This window comes from Rattus norvegicus, chromosome 8 (genome assembly GCF_036323735.1).
Source record: "Rattus norvegicus strain BN/NHsdMcwi chromosome 8, GRCr8, whole genome shotgun sequence".
Taxonomy (NCBI): Eukaryota; Metazoa; Chordata; class Mammalia; order Rodentia; family Muridae; genus Rattus; species Rattus norvegicus.
In genome coordinates, this window is record NC_086026.1 from 13,533,771 (window position 1) to 13,553,729 (window position 19,959).

At 39.4% G+C, this 19,959-nt stretch overlaps 1 protein-coding gene across 10 annotated transcripts in view; it reads right to left on the reverse strand.

The window, feature by feature from the left end:
- Cep126 (centrosomal protein 126) overlaps positions 1–18,941 on the reverse strand; it is a 67,501-nt gene extending 48,560 nt beyond the window's left edge. For 2 of the 10 annotated variants that reach the window (XR_001839243.3, XM_017595957.3), the window contains exons 1-4: positions 18,100–18,937; positions 14,338–14,457; positions 5,842–5,987; positions 2,058–2,154 (exon numbers count right to left, since the gene is read on the reverse strand). Coding sequence is in view for 7 of the 10 variants with exons in the window: in XM_017595957.3 (XP_017451446.1) it covers positions 2,058–2,154; positions 5,842–5,987; positions 14,338–14,457; positions 18,100–18,212 (476 nt within the window). In the remaining 3 variants the exon portion in view is untranslated. Of the gene's footprint in view, positions 1–2,057; positions 2,155–5,841; positions 5,988–14,337; positions 14,458–18,099 lie in introns of those variants that run through there. The other 8 variants (XM_039082221.2, XM_039082222.2, XM_006242509.5 and 5 more) reach the window with 7 other exon arrangements.
- Between the last annotated feature and the right edge of the window lie 1,018 nt (positions 18,942–19,959).

Here is a 19,959-nt window from a genome sequence, read left to right on the forward strand (position 1 = left end):
GTATAAGCCCAGGAGTGAAATAGCTGGGTTATAAGGTAGTTAGTTCATTTTTTTACTTTTTTGAGAAGTCTCCAAACTTCTACTCAGCATATTCTCACCTTTTCCTTGGCTGTTTTTATTTTCGTTATGCTATCATACCAAACTTACAATGTATTCTTTTCATGAAATATTGTTTTCTTTCTTCCCTTTCTTCCTCACTCCATTATCCACTTTCTCCTTATTATGCACAATAGTCTATAATGATTATAAATAGTATGTTTAAAAATGATTTTTGCTAATTTGCTTAAAATTTTCTTAAAATTTCAGGAATAAGTTACATGTATTTCTTTGTGTATGCATACACACATACTAGAGCATGCATGTTGAAGTCAGAGTACAGCTACTTAAGGTGGTTCTCTCCTTTGACCATGTGGGTCCTGGGGAATCGAGTGCAAGCTGACAAGCTTGGTGGCAAGTGCATTTACCTGCTAAGCCATCTTGATGGCCCCAATGTTTATATTTCTTAACATAAAGATTTACTTCTTTCTCTACTCTCATATCTAGGCAAGCTCTTAGTATGTGTATTCTCTGATTCACTTATATGATTACTGTGTTGCTTTTGACACGGCCTCATAGCCTTGACCTCTTATCTTCTTGCCTCTACATCATGAGTTCCAGGATTAAAGACATGCATCTCTATTCCTATCTCAAAATATGGGTCTCTCTGTCTCTCTGTCTCTGTTTCTCTCTTTCTAGTCCTAGGAGGGTCAGCCCGGGTCTGGTGCATGCTCAGTAAGCATTTTACCACTGAGCTATCTGGATTCAACTACACTTTACCCTGGATATATCATCTCTTTGTCACATGTGATCACCATTCTGTCTACAGTGCCATTCACCATTTGTCCTGATTAAGTCATAGTTTCTTCAAAGCTTGGCTGAAGCATTCTTTTTTAAATGAGATTCTTCAAAATAATGAGTAGTTCTTTTCTAATGAATACTGAAAGGGTTAAATTATGTTTTAGCTCTAATCAAGAGAATTTCTGATCAGAAAAATTCTAACAAATGAAATAATCACATTTTATATAGGTAAAATATTAACGAAATTTACAGCCTGAATTATTAACTCCTATAAGTAAGTATTCTGATTATTACTACCCATTTGATGTAAATCTATATGTTTTGTGTGGCGCTGGTGATCTCCCCAGGTCTTAGAAAGGTGAAGCAAATGCTCTCCACTGAGCTACACCTACAGTCTAGTGCTTTCCACAACGCCATTTTACTTCTAAGGTTAGATACTATGGATTATGTTGCATTTTAATTAAAAGTGACTTATTTTTATTTCATATGCATTGGTGTTTTGCCTGCATATATCTGGTAAGAGGGCATCAGATACCCTGGAACTGGAGGTACAAACAGTGGTGAGCTGCCATGTAGTGCTAGGAGCTGACCCTCAGTCCTCTGGAAGGATAGCTAGTGCTCTTAGCCACTGAGCCGTCTCTTCAGCACCTAGGGATTGCACTTTCAACAGTCTACTCCATACTGATTTACAATGCTTCATCCTAGTTCTCTGCATATAACATAAGAGTATTTGGAAAATGATGAAAAAATTTATTAAAGGAAGCCTAGTCCATGCTATTCCTTTTATAGGCTTTACTTAGGAAATGCTGGTGAGAATCAGAAATTAAAACTGCAGTTTTTATTGAGACAACAACAATAACAAAATTCTGAGTGAAGAAAAAATACAAGTACAAAATTATTTTTTTAAATTTGTATTACAATGTAAACAAGTCTATCTCTTTAGTACTGACAATAAACATCAGTATATTAAAAGTGCTGATATTTCATAGAAAATGATTCACTATTGGCAGTATTTGTACTACTGGAGTGTAAGATACTAAATTACAATTCTGACTTAATACTTAATTTGTAAAAAACCAAAACAAAACAAATTCTAAAACAAAGATAAGATGTAACCAATGAAAAAGATGACAAATTCAGCAAGTATAAAGCCATATGGTTATTATATAAACGTTGTAACAGTCTAACAACATTAACATAGTTAATAATAAATTACTTACCGCCAGTTTGTTGCTGGCCTGTGGGAAAGAGAAATGTTTACTTCTGGTTTTAAGTTGGATTCTTGAATTTGTTTTAGGGCCTCTTCTAATGGAGGAACTGGATTTTGAAAAATTAACAGAATAGTAAAAAACAAACAAAGAAAAAAACCAATAAAGAATCATTCTAGCAACGGTGGTTTCTTGATATATAATTTTATTGACCAATTAAATAATTCAAAGCTCTTGTATAATATATTTACAATGGAATTAATATTTTAAATTTGACATGTAAGCCCTAAGAAAGAAATTGTTACTTTGAGATTTTTGTCAATAATTCTATGACAATATTTATTTGAATATATGAAACTTTGAAAAATGTGTTGGCATACACAAACATATATAAAAACTTCATATTTGATTTTATGGACTCAAAATTTTATGACAAATTTTAAAATATTCGTGTGAATAAAATTTTAAAAATCAACAATATTTGAGCAGTTACAGAGCTTATTTTAAGCAGTTTTTCAGTGTGCTTATCCTGCCTGGCACAGATGCTATTTGAATTTTACAGCTGAGAAGCTAAGGTAAGAAGGCAGCAAGTGATGTCCTCAGTGTCATATGCTATAGAGACACTACCCTACCCTGCTCGGTAAACCTCTCATCCATCTTGTTTCCTGTATACATCCATCTTCAAATATGCACTTTGACACTCAATGTATTCTCTTTTTCTTACTTCTAATGTTCCCCTCACTGTCTTTCAAGAGTCCTGCCTCTCTTGTATCCCTTGCATATGGAGACATTATATTCCACTCATTAAATTCTATAGTTCTTCAAGCCTAGAGGAAGAGCAGATGATTTTCTTGTTCTAACTCTTCATGGAAACCCAGCACTCCGTATCTAGCAGTATACTGCTATTATTAATGCATATTATATGAGTGCTCTCTGCCAAGTTTCCCAGGCACTGTTCTCCTTGTAGCTTCTCTTCTCCTACATTTAAAAAACCTATTGATTGTGATACCTGAATACATTCCCTCTTATGTCTATATACAGTTACAGCTCAACTGAGAAATTGAATACCTCTTCCCAACATTACGTCTCCTCCTAGCCTTTTAACTTCAGTATGTTTCTGTTTCCATCTACATTCTATGTTGTCACTTTAGTTACCCTTCTTATGAGCATATCCTAACGTGAGAGACCCGTCTGACATCCATTTCCTTTCTTTGTATGAAAATATTGTTAGGAGTAGAAACATACCCAACACTGAGAAAGTCCCAGCTTTCCGTACAAATAGAGCCAAACAGATAAAAACACATGAACGAGGAGGCCTGTGTTAAGGGGGACTCACTGGCATAACTTTATATTTTCCTTTTTTTCTGTCTAGAACACCAATCTCATGGCTAGTGATCTAGCAGCTACCATGTGCACAAGAGTAAAGACAGCAACCACCTAGAATTTGGCCGCTGAGTGAAAGCAGAGTCTGTGTTCTGAAACTTTACAACATGGAATCGGCTCTCGAGCCGGACTTCAGGACTCACTCTAGCAGAGAAGAAGCATGTTTTGGTGTCTTTTGATTGTGTCAGTGTTCTTTGCAGCTCCTGTTTATACAGAGATTCCTTACTGACACGGAAATGGCATTCATAGAAAGATGTGCCTTTTAGTATGGCATACAGAGTCCTTCAGGAGTTGGCTCCAACTTAGGTATTTTTTAGTTTCAAGTTAATATTTTTCTCTTCTTACCATCCTAACTTGTGCTTCAGATACACTGAAAGACACATTTCATTTGTATGAGCTGTTCCTTCTGTCTGGGCTACCCTTTGCTGTTCTCTTTGCCTGGTAAGATACTGATTCAAGAGTCATGTATATTATTTTTCTAGAAACAGTGACCTAGCATTTTGACATAGGTTTCGCATTCTTTCTATGTTTTCACAGTAGTTACACATTCTGCTATTCTACCAATGATACTGTGTAAATTCTTATCCAAAAGAGGTGTGGGTTTTAGTGTTAGGAGTACAGTTACATTATTTCTGCAGTCAGTCTAGCTGGAGACAGAGTAGCACAGACCAGCATATGCTAGCCGGGCACAGGGCACTGTCAGCTCTCCTTCTTCAGTGAGCTTTGACATATTGTTAGTTCTGCCTTGCGATTTAAGGCCTAAAAATGTGGATGTGATAATGAAAGCATCAATCATATTCACACTTAAAATTATTTTTAAAATATATAAAAAGAGCTATTTAAATACATATTTAATATCAATAAATTTAACATACTAATTTAACATGCACATGAATATGCATGCTCACATGTTTGAGTGCAGGTGTGTGGGTGTAGGTATGTGTGGGTGTAGGTATGTGGGTGCAGGTGTTTGGGTGTAGGTGTATGTGGGTATGTGGGTGTAGGTGTGTGTGAGTGTAGGTATGTGTGTGAGTGCAGGTGTGTGGTGTAGGTATGTGGATGCAGGTGTATGGGTGCAGGTGTGTGGTGTAGGTATGTGGGTGCAGGTGTGTGGGTGTAGGTATGTGGATGCAGGTGTATGGGTACAGGTGTGTGGTGTAGGTATGTGGGTGTAGGTATGTAGGTGCAGGTGTGTGGGTGTAGGTGTGTGGGTGCAGGTGTGTGGGTGTAGGTGTGTGGGTGCAGGTGTGTGAGTACAGGTGTGTGGTGTAGGTATGTGGGTGCAGGTGTATGGGTGCAGGTGTGTGGTGTAGTATGTGGGTGCAGGTGTATGGGTGTAGGTGTATGTGGGTGTAGGTATGTGTGGGTGTAGGTGTATGGGTGCAGGTGTGTAGTGTAGGTATGTGGGTGTAGGTGTGGGTGTAGGTAGGTGTATGTGGGTGTAGGTGTGTGTGGGTGTAGGTGTATGGGTGCAGGTGTGTAGTGTAGGTATGTGGGTGTAGGTGTATGTGGGTGTAGGTATGTGTGGGTGCAGGTGTGTGGGTGTAGGTGTATGTGGGTGTAGGTATATGTGAGTGCAGGTGTGTGGGTGTAGGTGTGTGTGGGTGCAGGTGTATGTGGGTGCAGGTGTGTGGGTGTAGGTGTGTGTGGGTGCAGGTGTGTGGGTGTAGGTGTGTGGTGCAGGTGTGTGTGGGTGAGTATGTGGGTGCTGGAGTGTGTGGGTATGCGTGGAGGCTAGATGTTGATATTGGGTGTCTGCTTCCATTAATCTCCACTTTGTTTATTCAGGCAGGGTCTCTCAATTGAACCCAGAGCTTGCCAAGACTACGTAGCAGCTTGCTTTAGGGATCCCCTGTCTGTGCTTCCTAAGTACTCTGAGTGCTGTCTGAGTTCACAGGGTTCTAGGTATGCAGACGTGCCTTACAAATGCTTTCTTTATCCACACAGCCATCTCCTCGGTCCAATTATATTTAAATTCTAAATTGGTTGTGGATCTTAGACTATTAGATGGTATTACTTTGTAGACTTTTTATTTGCCAATCTCTCGAATAAAAATTTGAACCAAACCATGAGTAAAATGCCAGAATGATTGTGCCACTAATTTCCTGAACCCAACTGCTAAATTTTCTGTTAAGTTACTTATAAAATCCATTTTAAAAAGACAAAACATTGTGAACTAGTGTGAGTCAAGAAACTTGTGAGTGAATAGAGAATTTACTAATGGAGTCAACACAATATTCTCCAAATTCAATTTAAATAAAATTCCTGGTTTTTATTTGGTTAAAATGCTTGTTACTCAAACAACTCACCAGGCTATTTCTACTTTTTTCATGTGTAGTTTCATTGTTTCCTCGATTTAAATTTGATTACACTTCCATTTTTGCTTTTAGAATTGTTCCAAAAATGAAGGTACCTGCTCTCCTTCTCTGGGAAACAGGAACATGGGCACGCTGGAATTTTTCAGTAACTTCTTCAAACTTTTGCTTCCTCTGCTGCAGGATCTGTTCTCTAATTTGATATTCTCTTTCTTCTTGCTTTTGACGTTTCTCCTCAAAAGCTCTAGATTTAACATTAAAGGAGCAATAGACAAGCAGTTGAATGAAGCACACCAGAGGGTCTGAGAGCACCACTAATGAAGTAACACTGCTTCCATTTGATTTACACACAGCACATTCCAGATTTTTTAACAGGCCATTGGCTAAGAGTTTATATGTACTTACAAAATGGGGTTTTGGACATCATTCAGATCTTTTGTAACTAAGAGAAGGCCCTGCAGGGGGCCCTTTCTGACTTCTGTCAGGCCTGCCAATGTCCCCCACCTGCTGTGGTAAGAAGCCTTTTGTAAGAGCCACGCTATTTCTCACATTCACTAGTGAGAGAAGCAGCCTTGCAAATTATGAGGAAGGCAAGGAAATGACTTTTTCCCACTTTACATCAAAAGTTTAAAATTGGCTGTCATATAAGTCTTACTTGTGCTAAAAATACAATTTTTATTAAAAAGTTGGATTTCAGCTTCGTTTATAAATCTGGAACCCAGAACTCTTTAGCAGACAAAGTTACAAATATCTGCCCAATAATGTCCAGTTTTAAAAAGTATTATTATTGTGTGTGTATATGTGTGTGGGGGTTCTAGGAGGTCATACTCAGGTTTTAGGCTTGTGAGACAAACATCTTTACCTACTAAGCTAGCTTGTCTGCCCCAGGTCTTCACTTTTCCCAACTTTCCCCTTTATTTATAATTGCCTCTAGGCACTTTATTTTATTTTCTCTATTTTAGTTATACTACTTTAAACAGTTACATTTTGTTCTTGCAAAATGTGTTTGCATTACTCCAGAAGTATTTGATAAGAAGCAGGACTGCACTGCCAGCCTGACCAGGATAGGAAGTATTCCAAGGCACCACTCTGTTGTGTAGGAACTTGGGGGAACAGCTGGATGAACTCTTTGAAGGATCTTCCTGCTCGGGTTACCTCGGGCCACTGTGAAAGGCCTGCCTTGTCATCTAGAGAGCTACCGCATTGGGGGACAGAGCTTTAGGTTTTCAAGGGATGGCTCCCAGTCATCCATAATGGGATCTGAGGCCCGGTTCTGTCATGCAGGCGTACATGCAAATAAAGCACTCATACACATAAATAAATCTTAAAAAAGAGGTAAATATCTTTAAAAAATACATTTCTATACACATTACTATATAATGAACAATCCAAAAAAAGATGTTAAGAAAGCATGCGCGCACGCCAGTGCTGCTGTTTACAGATTCCAGCCATTCTCTTCTATGATTATGTAGCTCCTCTTTAAAGATTCTGGTCCTGTCACTCTCATAACCGATGGACCGCTATGACAGTAATGCTGTGTGATTTCTCAAACTACATTTGAAGTTTTACAGCATTTAACCTGCTGCTTGAGAACATTTACTTAAGGAAATTCCAGGATGCAAACATTGTTTTTGATGATCTTAAGATCACCATGTTGAGATGCAGCCAGGTTAGCTAAAGAGAGATAGCGAAAGGCAGTTCTCTGGTTAGTTTCCAGCAATATTGGTTAATCGAGCCCTAGCACAAAGCATGTATGTGTCTGAAGAAGCATAATGAATTTCAAGTTCAACAGAACCTTTAGATCACCACAGATAAAACAAGAACCACAGAAGAAATCTGAGTGTAACAGCATTCTTGAAGGGAGAATTAACAGTTATGTCAGTCAACACGGACTACCAGAATACACTGTTTATGTTAGCAAGTCTTAGGGGGCAGAGCATTCGTTAGACAGTAGCCAATGAGCCATTAGTAAGTCCAAGCTGATCGTTTTTAACACTTAGCTGTTACTTATTTGGTTTGGTAATAAAGATGTAATACAAATTATTTACTTTTTTAAAAAAAAGATTTATTTACTTATTTCATATATGTGAATATACTGTCACTGTCTTCAGACACACCCGAAGAAGGCATGGGATCTCATTACAGATGGTTGTGAGCCACCATGTGGTTGCTAGGAATTGAACTCAGGACCTCTGGAAGAACAGTCAGTGCTCTTAACCGTTGGGCCATCTCTCCACCTCTATTTATTACTTTTGTTTAATTTGTTCTTGCTTTCGGAGAGGAATTCTCATTATGTACCCTGGCTGGCTTGGAACTTGCTATGTGATCTGTCTAGCTTAGGACTCACAGTGATCTGCCCACTGCACCTGGTCCTATTTATTTCTTTAGACACTTAAAAATGAAAACACATTAGTTCTAGGTGACATTCTGATTAAAACAAACAACACTAATTGGAAAGCCATATTTCATTTCTCCCTGGAGACATGACATTTAAGTTAGAGAGGGGACAGTCATGAAAATTATGGAGAAAGGAAGTGCTCTAGCAGAAGCAACAGCAAGCAAATGCTCAGTTAGGAAAAGAGACAAAACAGAGTTCCTGCATAAGTAAGCTGAGAAACACAGCCAATTTAGTAATGAGGAATGGTAGATTCCGAAGTTAAGAGGTGATATGCTCCTTGCTACAATATAAAGTTATTCTAGTAGCAAAAATGCCATCTTTACTACTTTATACCGTTCAACAGTGGTCCTGTTTTCTATATTAAAATGTGCCCAGAAAAACATTTCACATCCAAGACTACAGAATCTATAGTTTGAACTAAATGTGTCAAATTAAAACACTGGCAGAATATGTCTGGCCAGCAAGTCAATGCATGTTCTCTTGAGCTCTGTGATAGGCCTGATGATGAAGTCTAAATGTCAGTACAGCAATGCTTTCACTACAGTTTTCTCCTTGCTCCACCAGGAGCTGCAGATTTCTTTTATTTGGTGATATGCCAGGAGTTCAGACCAATGGAGTGGGAATAACGGTGGTGAAAGCAAGAGAGAAGGCTTCACCACCTCAGTAGACTTTAGACTCGGAAGAGTGTGCTATCATTACCCACTGCCCTGGGCTGGACGTTTTTCAGAAGACACAGTGTGCCTTGGTGACTTTCATAGGAGACCCTATGAAAGGCTCAACATATGCAGTTCTGTCTCACAGAATACATGGAGCACCTTAGCTCAAAGTGAGCGACCTCATTCAATACAGTCATATGCCAAAGCTGTTTGCTCTGCTTTCCCAGGAGTCTACCACTGTGCAGTATCATTTACTCCTGCTGGAAGTATTCCTAGGAACAAAAGGCGTGCCATGGTGACAGTTTTCTGTAGCAACATAATAAGCAGTGGCAGTCAGAGTACTTGAGGCCCCAAGAGATAGTATATGGATTGGAAAGGCTGCCTTGTAATGCTTTTCTTTTTCCTGGACAAAACCCTATTCAGATGTGGATGGTTACACCTTTCAAATTCTATACTTTAAAACTCAACCATATTTTGAGGTGTTAGAAATGAAAAACTAGGGATAAAAATGAAATTGGAAAAAATATTTTTCAAGGGTTAAATATATCAAATGGTGAGGAAAGAAAGTCAAGAAGCTGTCTTGAGTTTTCTACATGTGAAAAGGCTCACGTTTCACATTACCAGTCCTGTTCTTAAAATCGAAATTTATTTGAAATCCCTAAATCTATACTGAAATTCCTATCTTTTCAATGGGATTTCTTTCACTTGGCTGAAAAAACAAACAAAAAGATATTGGTGAAGAAAACATCCAAATACAGAACACACACGTTCTAATTTATCAGAAAGATTAAGTATATAATACAAAGATAAAATGAGTACTGCATTTTTCTAAAAGCTGTGATGTCAGTCAAAAAATAAGAGTCTATCAGTTAACTAAAGGTCATAGCTTTTAATCCTAAGAGTAAGATCTTTAAATCCTAGTTACATTTATTCTTAGGCTCAATTCTAGCAAACAAGTCTATGTACTAGACAGTGGCAGTGAGCCACTCTGGAAAAAAGGCTATAGGTATGTAGAGGCCATACATATGAGTCAGTAATGTACTCCTTGCCATGTATTCCAGAAAAATAAAAGCTTATGTTTATATGTAAACTATACATGAATTTCCAGTTTCTAGCCATACCACCCCACCAGAAATGACTCCGATGTCTATCACTGTTAAGAAAAACAGTTTAAAAAAACCTCAGTGTAGGGCTGGGGATGTGGCTCAATGGTAGACTCAATAGTAGAAGTATTGCAATAAACAAAACTACTGCCAATAACCCAAACAACCCAGCTATACCTCCCCTGTGCATACACCCAAAACATGCTCCAACATACAGCAAAGACACATGCTCCACTATGTTCATAGCAGCCTTATTTATAATAGCCAGAAGCTGGAAAGAACCCAGATGCCTTCAACAGAGAAATGGATTAAAAAAAAATATGGTACATCTACACAATGGAGTACTACTCAGCTATCAAAAACAATGACTTCATGAAATTCATAGGCAAATGGATGGAACTGGAAAATATCATCCTGAGTCCTCACTTAGGATGTGGTTACTCAACCACAGAAAAACACACTTGGTATGTTCTCACTGATAAGTGGATATTAGCCAAAAAGCTCGAATTACCCAAGATGCAATCCACAGACCACAGGAAGCTCAAGAAGAAGGATGACCAAAATGCGGATGCTCCCACTCCCTCTTAAAAGGGGGAAAAATATCCATAGGAGGGGATATGGAAGCAAAGTTTAGAGCAGCAACTCAAGGAATGGCCTGACCCACATGTGGCCCATATATATACAGCCACCAAAACTAGATAAGACTGATGAAGCTGAAAAATGCATGCTGAAAGGGACTGGATATAGATCTCTCCTGAGAGACACATCCAGAGCATGTCCAATACAGAGGTCAATGCTGGCAGCAAACCACCGAACTGAGAACAAGACCCCCTTGGGGGGAATTAGAGGAATTATTGAAAGAGTTGAAGGAGCTTGCGACCCCATAAAAACAACAATGCCAACCAACCAGAGCTTCCAGGGACTAAACCACTACCGAAAGACTATACATGAACTGACCCAGGGCTCCAACTGCATATGTAGCAGAGAATAGTCTTGTTGGGGCACCGGGGGAAGGGGAAGCCCTTGGTCCTGTCAAGATTGAACCTCCAGTGCAGGGGAATATGGGGGGGGGTAGTAAGGGGGATATATAGGGGAAATACCCATATGGAGGAGGGGTAGGGGAGGAAATGGGGGCTTATGGACAGAAAACCGGGAAGGGAATAACATTTGAAATATAAATAAAGAAATATATCTAATAAAAAATAAGGGGCTGGGGATTTAGCTCAGTGGTAGAGCGCTTACCTAGGAAGCGCAAGGCCCTGGGTTCGGTCCCCAGCTCCAAAAAAAAGAACCAAAAAAAAAAATTAAAAACACCCCAAACAAACAAACAAACAAACAAACAAACAAACAAACCAAAGCTCCTCCTAACCACCATCACTACCACCAGCAGCAGCAATAACCACCTCTTAACAACTTGAACCCAACATGTTTCTGGTACATATGTATTATGGAGTACTACTCAGCAATAACAGTGAATACCACAGAACTGTTCTGAGAGGGAAAAACATAACTCCCCAAGGTTGCATATTATAATTTTATTTGTTTAACAGTATAAAAAAATGGACAGAACAAAACAAAACAAAACAAAACTGGAATGAAGACCAATAGATCAGGGGGTAGGAAGGGTTGTAGCTATGAAAGTGACATGAGTGACCTTTGTGAATTGGCCATGTGAATGTCACTATTCTGTTTTTGATATCATACTATAATTTTGTAAAAAGCTGTCATTGGAAGAAACTGGGTTAAAGACATGGAAAACTCACATTTGTTAATAAATTTGTAATTACTTCATAAGAAAGTGTTGAGTACATCTTTAAGTATCTTACATTATTGTCATAAGCAAAGACCGGTTGTATTTTCCATTTCAGCATTTTAAATCACTCAAGTTAAAACTGTATTACTTCAGTTTAAAGAAAAAATCAAATTTCAAAAGTTAGAGTGAATAGTGGAGAAGTTATAAAATCTTCCATAGAAGAATTCACCCATGTTACCTGTCAGAGGCCACTTACTGTTCACTGCATGTGTGCATGAGCACACACCAGGGAATAAGTGGATGTGGAAAAAGAGAAGACAAGAAGAGGCAGTAAAGTAGAACAGCCCTGTACAATCGGCACAGCCATGGAGCAGGGCAGGAGGTCTCAAGCCATGCCAGTCCATCTAAGGTCCAGGGCTAAATTCCCTGTACTAATGTGTACAAAGGCTTAAAATGTGAAGTTATTCTAGAAAGGTTTACACTAAGTATTCAAGTTCCCCTAATCTAGAACAACTCTGACAGCTCTCTTTCCACATGACCTTGACTTCTGCCTTTATCTGCTCTTCTCAAGCCCGCACCCATGCTCGCCCACTGCCGTAGTCTAATCGTCTCCACTTCTTTATGGCTCTGCTCAAGCCCGCACCCATGCTCGCTCACTGCCGTGCTCTAATCGTCTCCACTTCTTTATGGCTCTGCTCAAGCCCGCACCCATGCTCGCTCACTGCCGTGCTCTAATCGTCTCCACTTCTTTATGGCTCTGCTCAAGCCCGTACCCATGCTCGCTCACTGCCGTGCTCTAATCGTCTCCACTTCTTTATGGCTCTGCTCAAGCCCGCACCCATGCTCGCTCACTGCCGTGCTCTAATCGTCTCCACTTCTTTTGTCTGTTTTGTTTTCATCATCTGCTGCTTCTTTGGTAGAATGAGCGAAGATATAAGTTTGATCTTTGAACATCTCTAATTTTGTTTCTTTATTACAACCTAAAGATATGTCTTTATAATCTACCTTGGGCAAATTCTCTTTACTTTCTTTAGATTGGTATACATATTATTTCATAAACTATCTCCTGTCATCTGATACTCATCCACATTTTCCCACATAACACCCACAAGCATCTTCTGTCCCATTTTATGTTAGACTTTTCTTCTATTCTGCTTACATAAAGCACAGTTCCTTTCATGGTCCTTGGCTAACATGAGGCTAACTATTCTTCCAAGAATCCTTTCTGTCCTATAGTCCATGAGATGCACTTCTGTCCTACTTCATAGGAGATTCAACCACTCTTAGCTTTAATCACTCTTAGCTTTCATTATTACATTATTAATGATTTGAGAGTAAAAATCATCTTTTCTTTTTTTATTCACTTGGCTATTTTATTTATTTACATTCAAATGATGTCCCCCTTCCCTGTCTTCCCTCTATAGCTCTCCCATCCCATCCTCCCTCCCCTTTGCCTCTAAGAGGGTGCTCTTCCACCCACCCACCCATTTCTACCTCATCCCTCTAGCATCCCCTTACATGTCTTTTATTTTTAATTTTCTAGAATATGAATTTTTTAGAGATTCTTAATCTAGGGCATGTTAAACAGTTCAAGATAACTTCCCAAGATAACTGAAAAAATGGTAGGTATTTTTCCTCTGTTCAAAGGGAAAAATACCAAATACTAAAAAAAAACCCTACAATCCTCTGACTTTACCTTGAGTAGATAGCATAACTAGATAAAATCTATAATCATCTTTCCTTACTCTTGTCATGTGCCTTGTAAGGTCTTCAGGAGTCAAAATGTAACAGAAAAAAACAGAAACATACAAACAAAACCAAAATAAACTTCATTAACTTTTAACATTGTTAGAGAAAGAAAGGATTAAGCTCAGCAAAAATACAAGGTCAGAAAAAGAAGTTACAGGTAAACAATTTTGTATTCCCAAATGGGATTTGCAGCACATGCCCAACGAAGACGTTTAACAAGCTCCAGGGATCTTCTACTACCGGAGATGACAGAGCATGGAGAAGGCTGTAACAACACATTTTAAATAACGGGTAACCACTCTGCCTAAAAAGGTTGAGTAAAATCCTTTTATCAGGTGCTAGACATCACCCAGCGGTGAAGAACACTCGCTGAAGACTGGAGACACGGTGGCTCACAACTCTCTAACTTCAGTTTCAGGGACGCTCTTTCTGCTCTCTGTGAGGGCCAGGCACGCTTACGTGGGTCCAGACAAACACTCATACACACTAAATACAAAACCACTATCTGTAAAAGTCTCTAACTAAAATCCTGTAACTGATTAAGAAGGTTGGATACTTTTCATTTTACTTCATTTTAGTTTATAGTCTCCACAGACAGCTTTTCTTGGTAATGATTTATATCCGTATTCATCTCTCCCCTCTTTTTATAATTGAATGCAAGAGGGTAGCAGATAAAAATTATATAAGATGAATGGTAAGTTAAAGTCAAATTATAGTCTGTTTGTAGTTAAACTTCTTATTCTGTACCAAGAAAACACTGTGACGGCCACAATCCATAAACTGGAAATAAATTAACAAAGTTATGAGAACATTGATCATTCGTTCTAGCAATAAACATGGCCACGGCTCAAGTATGAACTACCTCAAAGTAGAGAAACTACTAACTTAGAGTGACATAGAGTTTCTACATTTCTGAATAAAATACAATTACTTACTTTCTTCTCCGGTTTGACTCCATGAAATATTTACGTGCTCGATTCCGGCATAGTTTTTGTTGCTGTAGTAGTATCTGGCGTTCTTCTTCTAAATTTTTCTCGAGATGGATTTTCGTATCTCTAGTGATGCCATTTAGTTAAGAACAGCAGTTTACATATTTACTGCATGACAAGACTGTATAATTAGAGCCTCATATTAATAACATCAAAATGCTCTTGTGGGACAACTAATCCGTGTACACAATAGTTAGTACAAATGTGAGATCTACAAACACACACATGCACACACACACACATATTTAGACTTGGTATATGGATTTATGGTATCTTAACTTTCCATGAGGAGAAAATAAATTATTTTTATAAATCACAAACTTAGATAGTGAAAACACATATTTTTGTTCATTATACAGATATTTGGATAGCTACTAGTAAGGTGTCCTTTTTAGGTTTATATGTAAGGAAATGAAAGATTTTAATAACACAAAATGAGTAGATGAATTAAATGTTTCAATGGACCCTTTAGTCTACAGTATGACATTTATATGAAAATATAAGCAATAAATTATAATGTTTGTCAACATAGTCTTTCTTTCCAAAGATCCCTGTTGATGGCTTATGAAAAGACACAAGGACAGCCAGATATTATTATGTGTTTATAAAAATTTTCTGGAGGAACTTGAGTATTTTGGTGATCCTAATAATTTGAAGTTTACGTATAACTAGCCATTCCTTAATCTGTACTGACAAGATTAATTGGCTTTCCCAATTTGTGTTTTGACTGTTTTCAAATTTATCACAATATTTTTATATTTTTCATGATTTTGAAATTTAATAAAGGATCAATTACTACTTAATCTCACAACGCTACAATTCTTTAATATAGCTCCTTATTTACGGTAACCCCTCCAATAATAAAATTATTTTTGTTCTACTCCATAACTGTAATTTTTCTACTGTTGTGAATTATAAATATCTGATATGCAGGATGTCTGATTTGCAACCTCTGTGAAAGGGTCATTTGGCCCCCAAAGGAAGGACAACTCATAGGCTGAGAGCCACTGACTTAACTGTCACTGCACCTGAGATCCAGGTATGAGTGAGAGTACAGCAAAGCTACAAATTATAGAGCACAAATACTTGTCTATTTTATAGGAAACTGCTGGTTAAAGTTTTCCTCACGAGCTGACAGTCAAAGTTGGTTTGGATAATGTAGACTTAAAACAAATACTTACAGTAATGTTAGGGTATTATGATTATGATTAACACATTTGTCAAAATGTGTTAATTTCAAGGGCTTATAGTATTTTTGTGTCAATATTATAAAGAAACTATTATCTATTTCAGAATAATCAAATGTATATGAACTCTTATCTGAGCCTTACCAAGGGAGCTTGTTTTTTAACAGTTTTGTCATTTTTATAAAGTTTCTTCCTCCACAGGCTAGAGTTCATTTTGCCTTCATTTCAACTAGAATTCAGTACCACATCAATATGAACTCAAAGACACACATGTTTTTAAAGGTGTTTTCTGAAGGATTTGTAAACATGTTAAAAGGGGAGGAAATATGGTTTTGAACAGTATAGAACCAAGTTTAGCTATATCTTTTTCTTCTCTAGTTGAAAGCTTTATTAGGGTCAGACTTCAAGAAGATGGTTAGCTTTTCAAAGTCACAAGTCATCAGTAGAGAAAAATACAGCTTTCTCCTTTCAGGAGAACACTGTAGGAAAGACAAGCTTAAGTTACTTTGGATCAAATGACAAGGACAGGGGACAATGCATCACATGAGAACTATTTTCTTCAATATGTTTAAATTTTATCCCAAGAACATACAGAAAGATTACAAGTGTAATGTCCTGACATGTATATATTTCTAAATTATCTAGACAACCCTACTACATATAAACTCTAGTTCCTGTATTAGCATATATACTATATAGCATATATAGTACTATATTATGATCTTGCTTATTACACATAAAGAATGTTTCTGCCCAGCATCTGACGAATGGTATTGAAGTTAAGTTTTTACATAGATGCTTAATATTTTTGTATGTATTATCAAAACAACTCACCCTAACATCTACTGTAAAGAAATATAATTTTTATATAGCTAACATTACAAAATAAAGAATACTATGGTCATTTATGTCCTCATTTAGTCTTTCTCCAATTAGGTTATCAACACAAGTAACTATCATACAATGTATTCTCCTTGCCAGATCTAGTCAAACCTCTTCCTACTGCCTCCACTTAAAAACTCTCTCAGTCTCTTAGAACTTAACTACAGCGGTACTTATAAATTTTGTCTCCTTACTCCTACTTGCTCTGTTCAATGTTCTTATCACATAAATTAAAAATGGTATCATTAATGAAAATAATAGAAGATCAATGCTTTGTCAACGAGCCATTTCCTTGTATCCTGATTTAGAGACAAATTAGGACAAGGTAGTAAGAGTTCATTCAGTGTATAAGAAGATACAGTGCCTTTAATCCCAGCACTCCAGAAGTAGAGGCAAGCATCTCTATGAATTCAAGTCCAGCCTGGTCTACAGATCAAGTTCTGGGACAGCCAGGGATACACACACACACCCCTCAAACCAAACCAACTAACCAACCAAAACAACGTCAAAAATGAAGAGTTGAATTCAAAAGACAGTAGCATTCACTCTAGAGCACACTCTGAGAAGACAGTTTGTGGCAGCAGCAAGAGGAAAAGGCAAGACAAGAAGACAAGAGCTAGCAGCTGCTACTGCAGGCTACTGTCCGGAAGAATGAAGAAAGACCCAGGGATAGAAGCTTGGGGATGAGTCCCTGGGGACAGAGTGTTTTGGCATTAATGGAACCCTAACATACCTGCATCCTTAGAACCCAGAGGAAGGTCAGCGGGAGAGGAGACCCTCGGTGAAAACTGATGATTTGCTGTTAAAACTGTAAGAGCATATCCTAGCAGAGGTGGGACTAAGGGGCTAAGGAAGTGGAGGGAGGGTGGTAGTGGTGGAAGGGACCCACGTTTGAGGAAAGAGAAGGGACTCCATTTCCTGAGAAAAACAGTTGAGCAAACATCATCCTCACCACCAGCCAGTCTTCTGAGAATACCAAGGGTAAATTCTAATATAATAATGTTCTCTGGAAGAAAAAAAAACTGCTTTATGTACTTAAAAAAAAAAAGCTTATTGTCATTTTCACAATGTTACCAACAGTAACATCAAATGGGAGTTCAACGATTTCTTAGGGAAAAAATCAGAAATAATCCAGATTATCAAGGTTCAGGTCCCCTGCTTTCTTCCCTTCCTCTGTTTGACAAGAGTGGGCAGAATTGAAGACAAAATGATCACAACACGCTAGGGTTCTGCAGCCCTAGGAGGGGTGTGCGGCTAACAACTAAAACGGAACAGCCCAAGATTTTAGCCTCTGGGCAATTTTTCTTTCTAAGGAGCCTGAATAAGACTTACGTCTCTGTAAGTAAAGGGTAAAAACGCTGTAATTCTAAAACGCGAATCTTCGCTCATCCAATACAGGACCGGTGTATTTTAAAATCTACAAAAATCTGACAGCCAAGTCCAAGTAAGGGTGTGCGAAGCCGGGGAAAGAGGTCACAAACAAAAGTCGACCAAGTGTAACTTCAGGTCGGGGGTGGAGTAGGGTAGGGTGGGTGACAGCTGCTAAAGCAAATATCCGCACTGAAAATGACTTGCCAGTTTTCATGCCCCTGCGTGCGTGCTCCCGGAGCGGGGAGGGGGAAGGGCGTGGAAAGGATACAGGTAGGCGCCGGGTCGCGGTCGCCCGCCGCTGTCCCGGGCGCCAAGCGCGTCCCGGGGTCCGGCGCCCAGGCCCGCGCCTGCGCTCTGGGCTCCGGGCCTGCCCGCCAGCATCCTTCACCTAAGTGCCGCCCGCATGGCCGCTCGGCCTTCCTGGTCCTCTCCTCGGCGCTCCGGGCCGCGCGTCTCCAAGGCCCCGCGTCACGGGCGTCGCAGGCTCGGCTGCAGCAGTCCTAGCTTCGCAGCGGCCCCGGCGACTGTGGCGATGGCAGCGGCGAGGGAGGCGACCTCGCGGGGCGACGGCGGAGGTAGCGGCCGCGACCCCGCCGCAGCCATCTTGACAACCAACCGACGCCGCGTCCTTCGCGACGGAAACCAGGCGGAACGCGGGGCGGGGCTGGGAGGAGGAAGCGGCCAATGAGGTGCCGGCTGGTTCAAAGCCCGGCGGAGGCAAGCTGAGGTAAACTGAGGCGAGCCGGGGTTAAACCGAGTCAAGTTGAGGCAAGCTAAGGTAAGAGGAAGTAGCCTGAAGCACACTGAGGTGAGATAAAGAAAGCTGAGGTAAACTGAAGTAAACGAAAGAAAGTTGAAATAAACGGAGGCAAGCGGAATTAAACAGGTGTACTGAAATGAGATGAGGTAAACTGAGGCAAACTGAGATCAAACCTAATTAAGCAGAGGCAGGCTAAGGTAAACTGAGGCGAGCTGAGGTTTACCTGAATTACGCAGTCAAACTGAGGCAAACCGAGATTATACCTAATTAAGCAGAGACAAACGGACACAAGCAGAGGTACACTGAGGAAAGATGAGGTTAAAGCGAGTTACCATTTACCAAGATAAAATGAGGTAAACTGAGTTATACTGACTTAACTAAGGTAAACTCAGGTAAGGATGTTAAACTGAGATGTACTGAAGCAAGCTGAGGTAGAACTGAAGTAAACTAAGGCAAGTTGAGTTGGGCAGATGACTCGCAGTTGGGAGAGAGCCCAGCTGAATATACTTTAGAGCTTGATTCGGTTCTACCCTTTTATGAGGTTTTTTTTTTTTTTTTGTATTAACAGATGAAAGACAGTGAATGGAAAATTCCTAGATACGGGCAAATATTACAGACAGTCTGGAAATGATTATTTGGGGCACAATTGTTAGGTATGGAATCCTGTGGTGAACTTCGAAATGGTGAGACCTTTCCCATTATCACTCTCTTCAAAACCACCGTCCCTTGAAAAGGAGGGGGAGGGGGAGGGGGGAAAGAAGAAGAAGGCGGGAGGAGAAGGAAGAGGAGGAAGAGGAGGAGGAGGAGGAGGAGGAGGAGGAGGAGGAGGAGGAGGAGGAGGAGGAGGAGGAGGAGGAGGAAAGAAGAAAGATAAAAAAGCTTTGCAAAGTGGAAAATTTCCTTCCCTACTTGCTCTCATTTATTCCTTGATACTTGGACCGTTCTCTCTCTGCTGTCCTACTTCACATCAAATGATCCTTATGGTCCTTGCTTGGCTGCCAGAGTCTGCAAATGGACCATCACAGCAAAAGTGGCCTGAAAAGAAGTCCAGATTTAGCTTAATAATCTCCTGGGACGATATGCCAAAGAGATCTGTGTATTGAAATGGTTTCTGCATGGAAAATTAAGCAGTTTTGAGCCACTGGGTTAATGGCTATATAAATGAAAATCTGGAACAAAGTTGGGCCTTTTTGTTGGGGCCCAGTGTAAAAAAAATTTTGACTGGATCTTAGGTTTACATTTTAATTATTATTTTTTTTTGTGTATAAAAATTTCCAAATTGCTAGCAGAATGTAGATCAAAGAAAGATACCCACCGGGGTTGGGGATTTGGCTCAGTGGTAGAGCGCTTGCCTAGCAAGCATAAGGC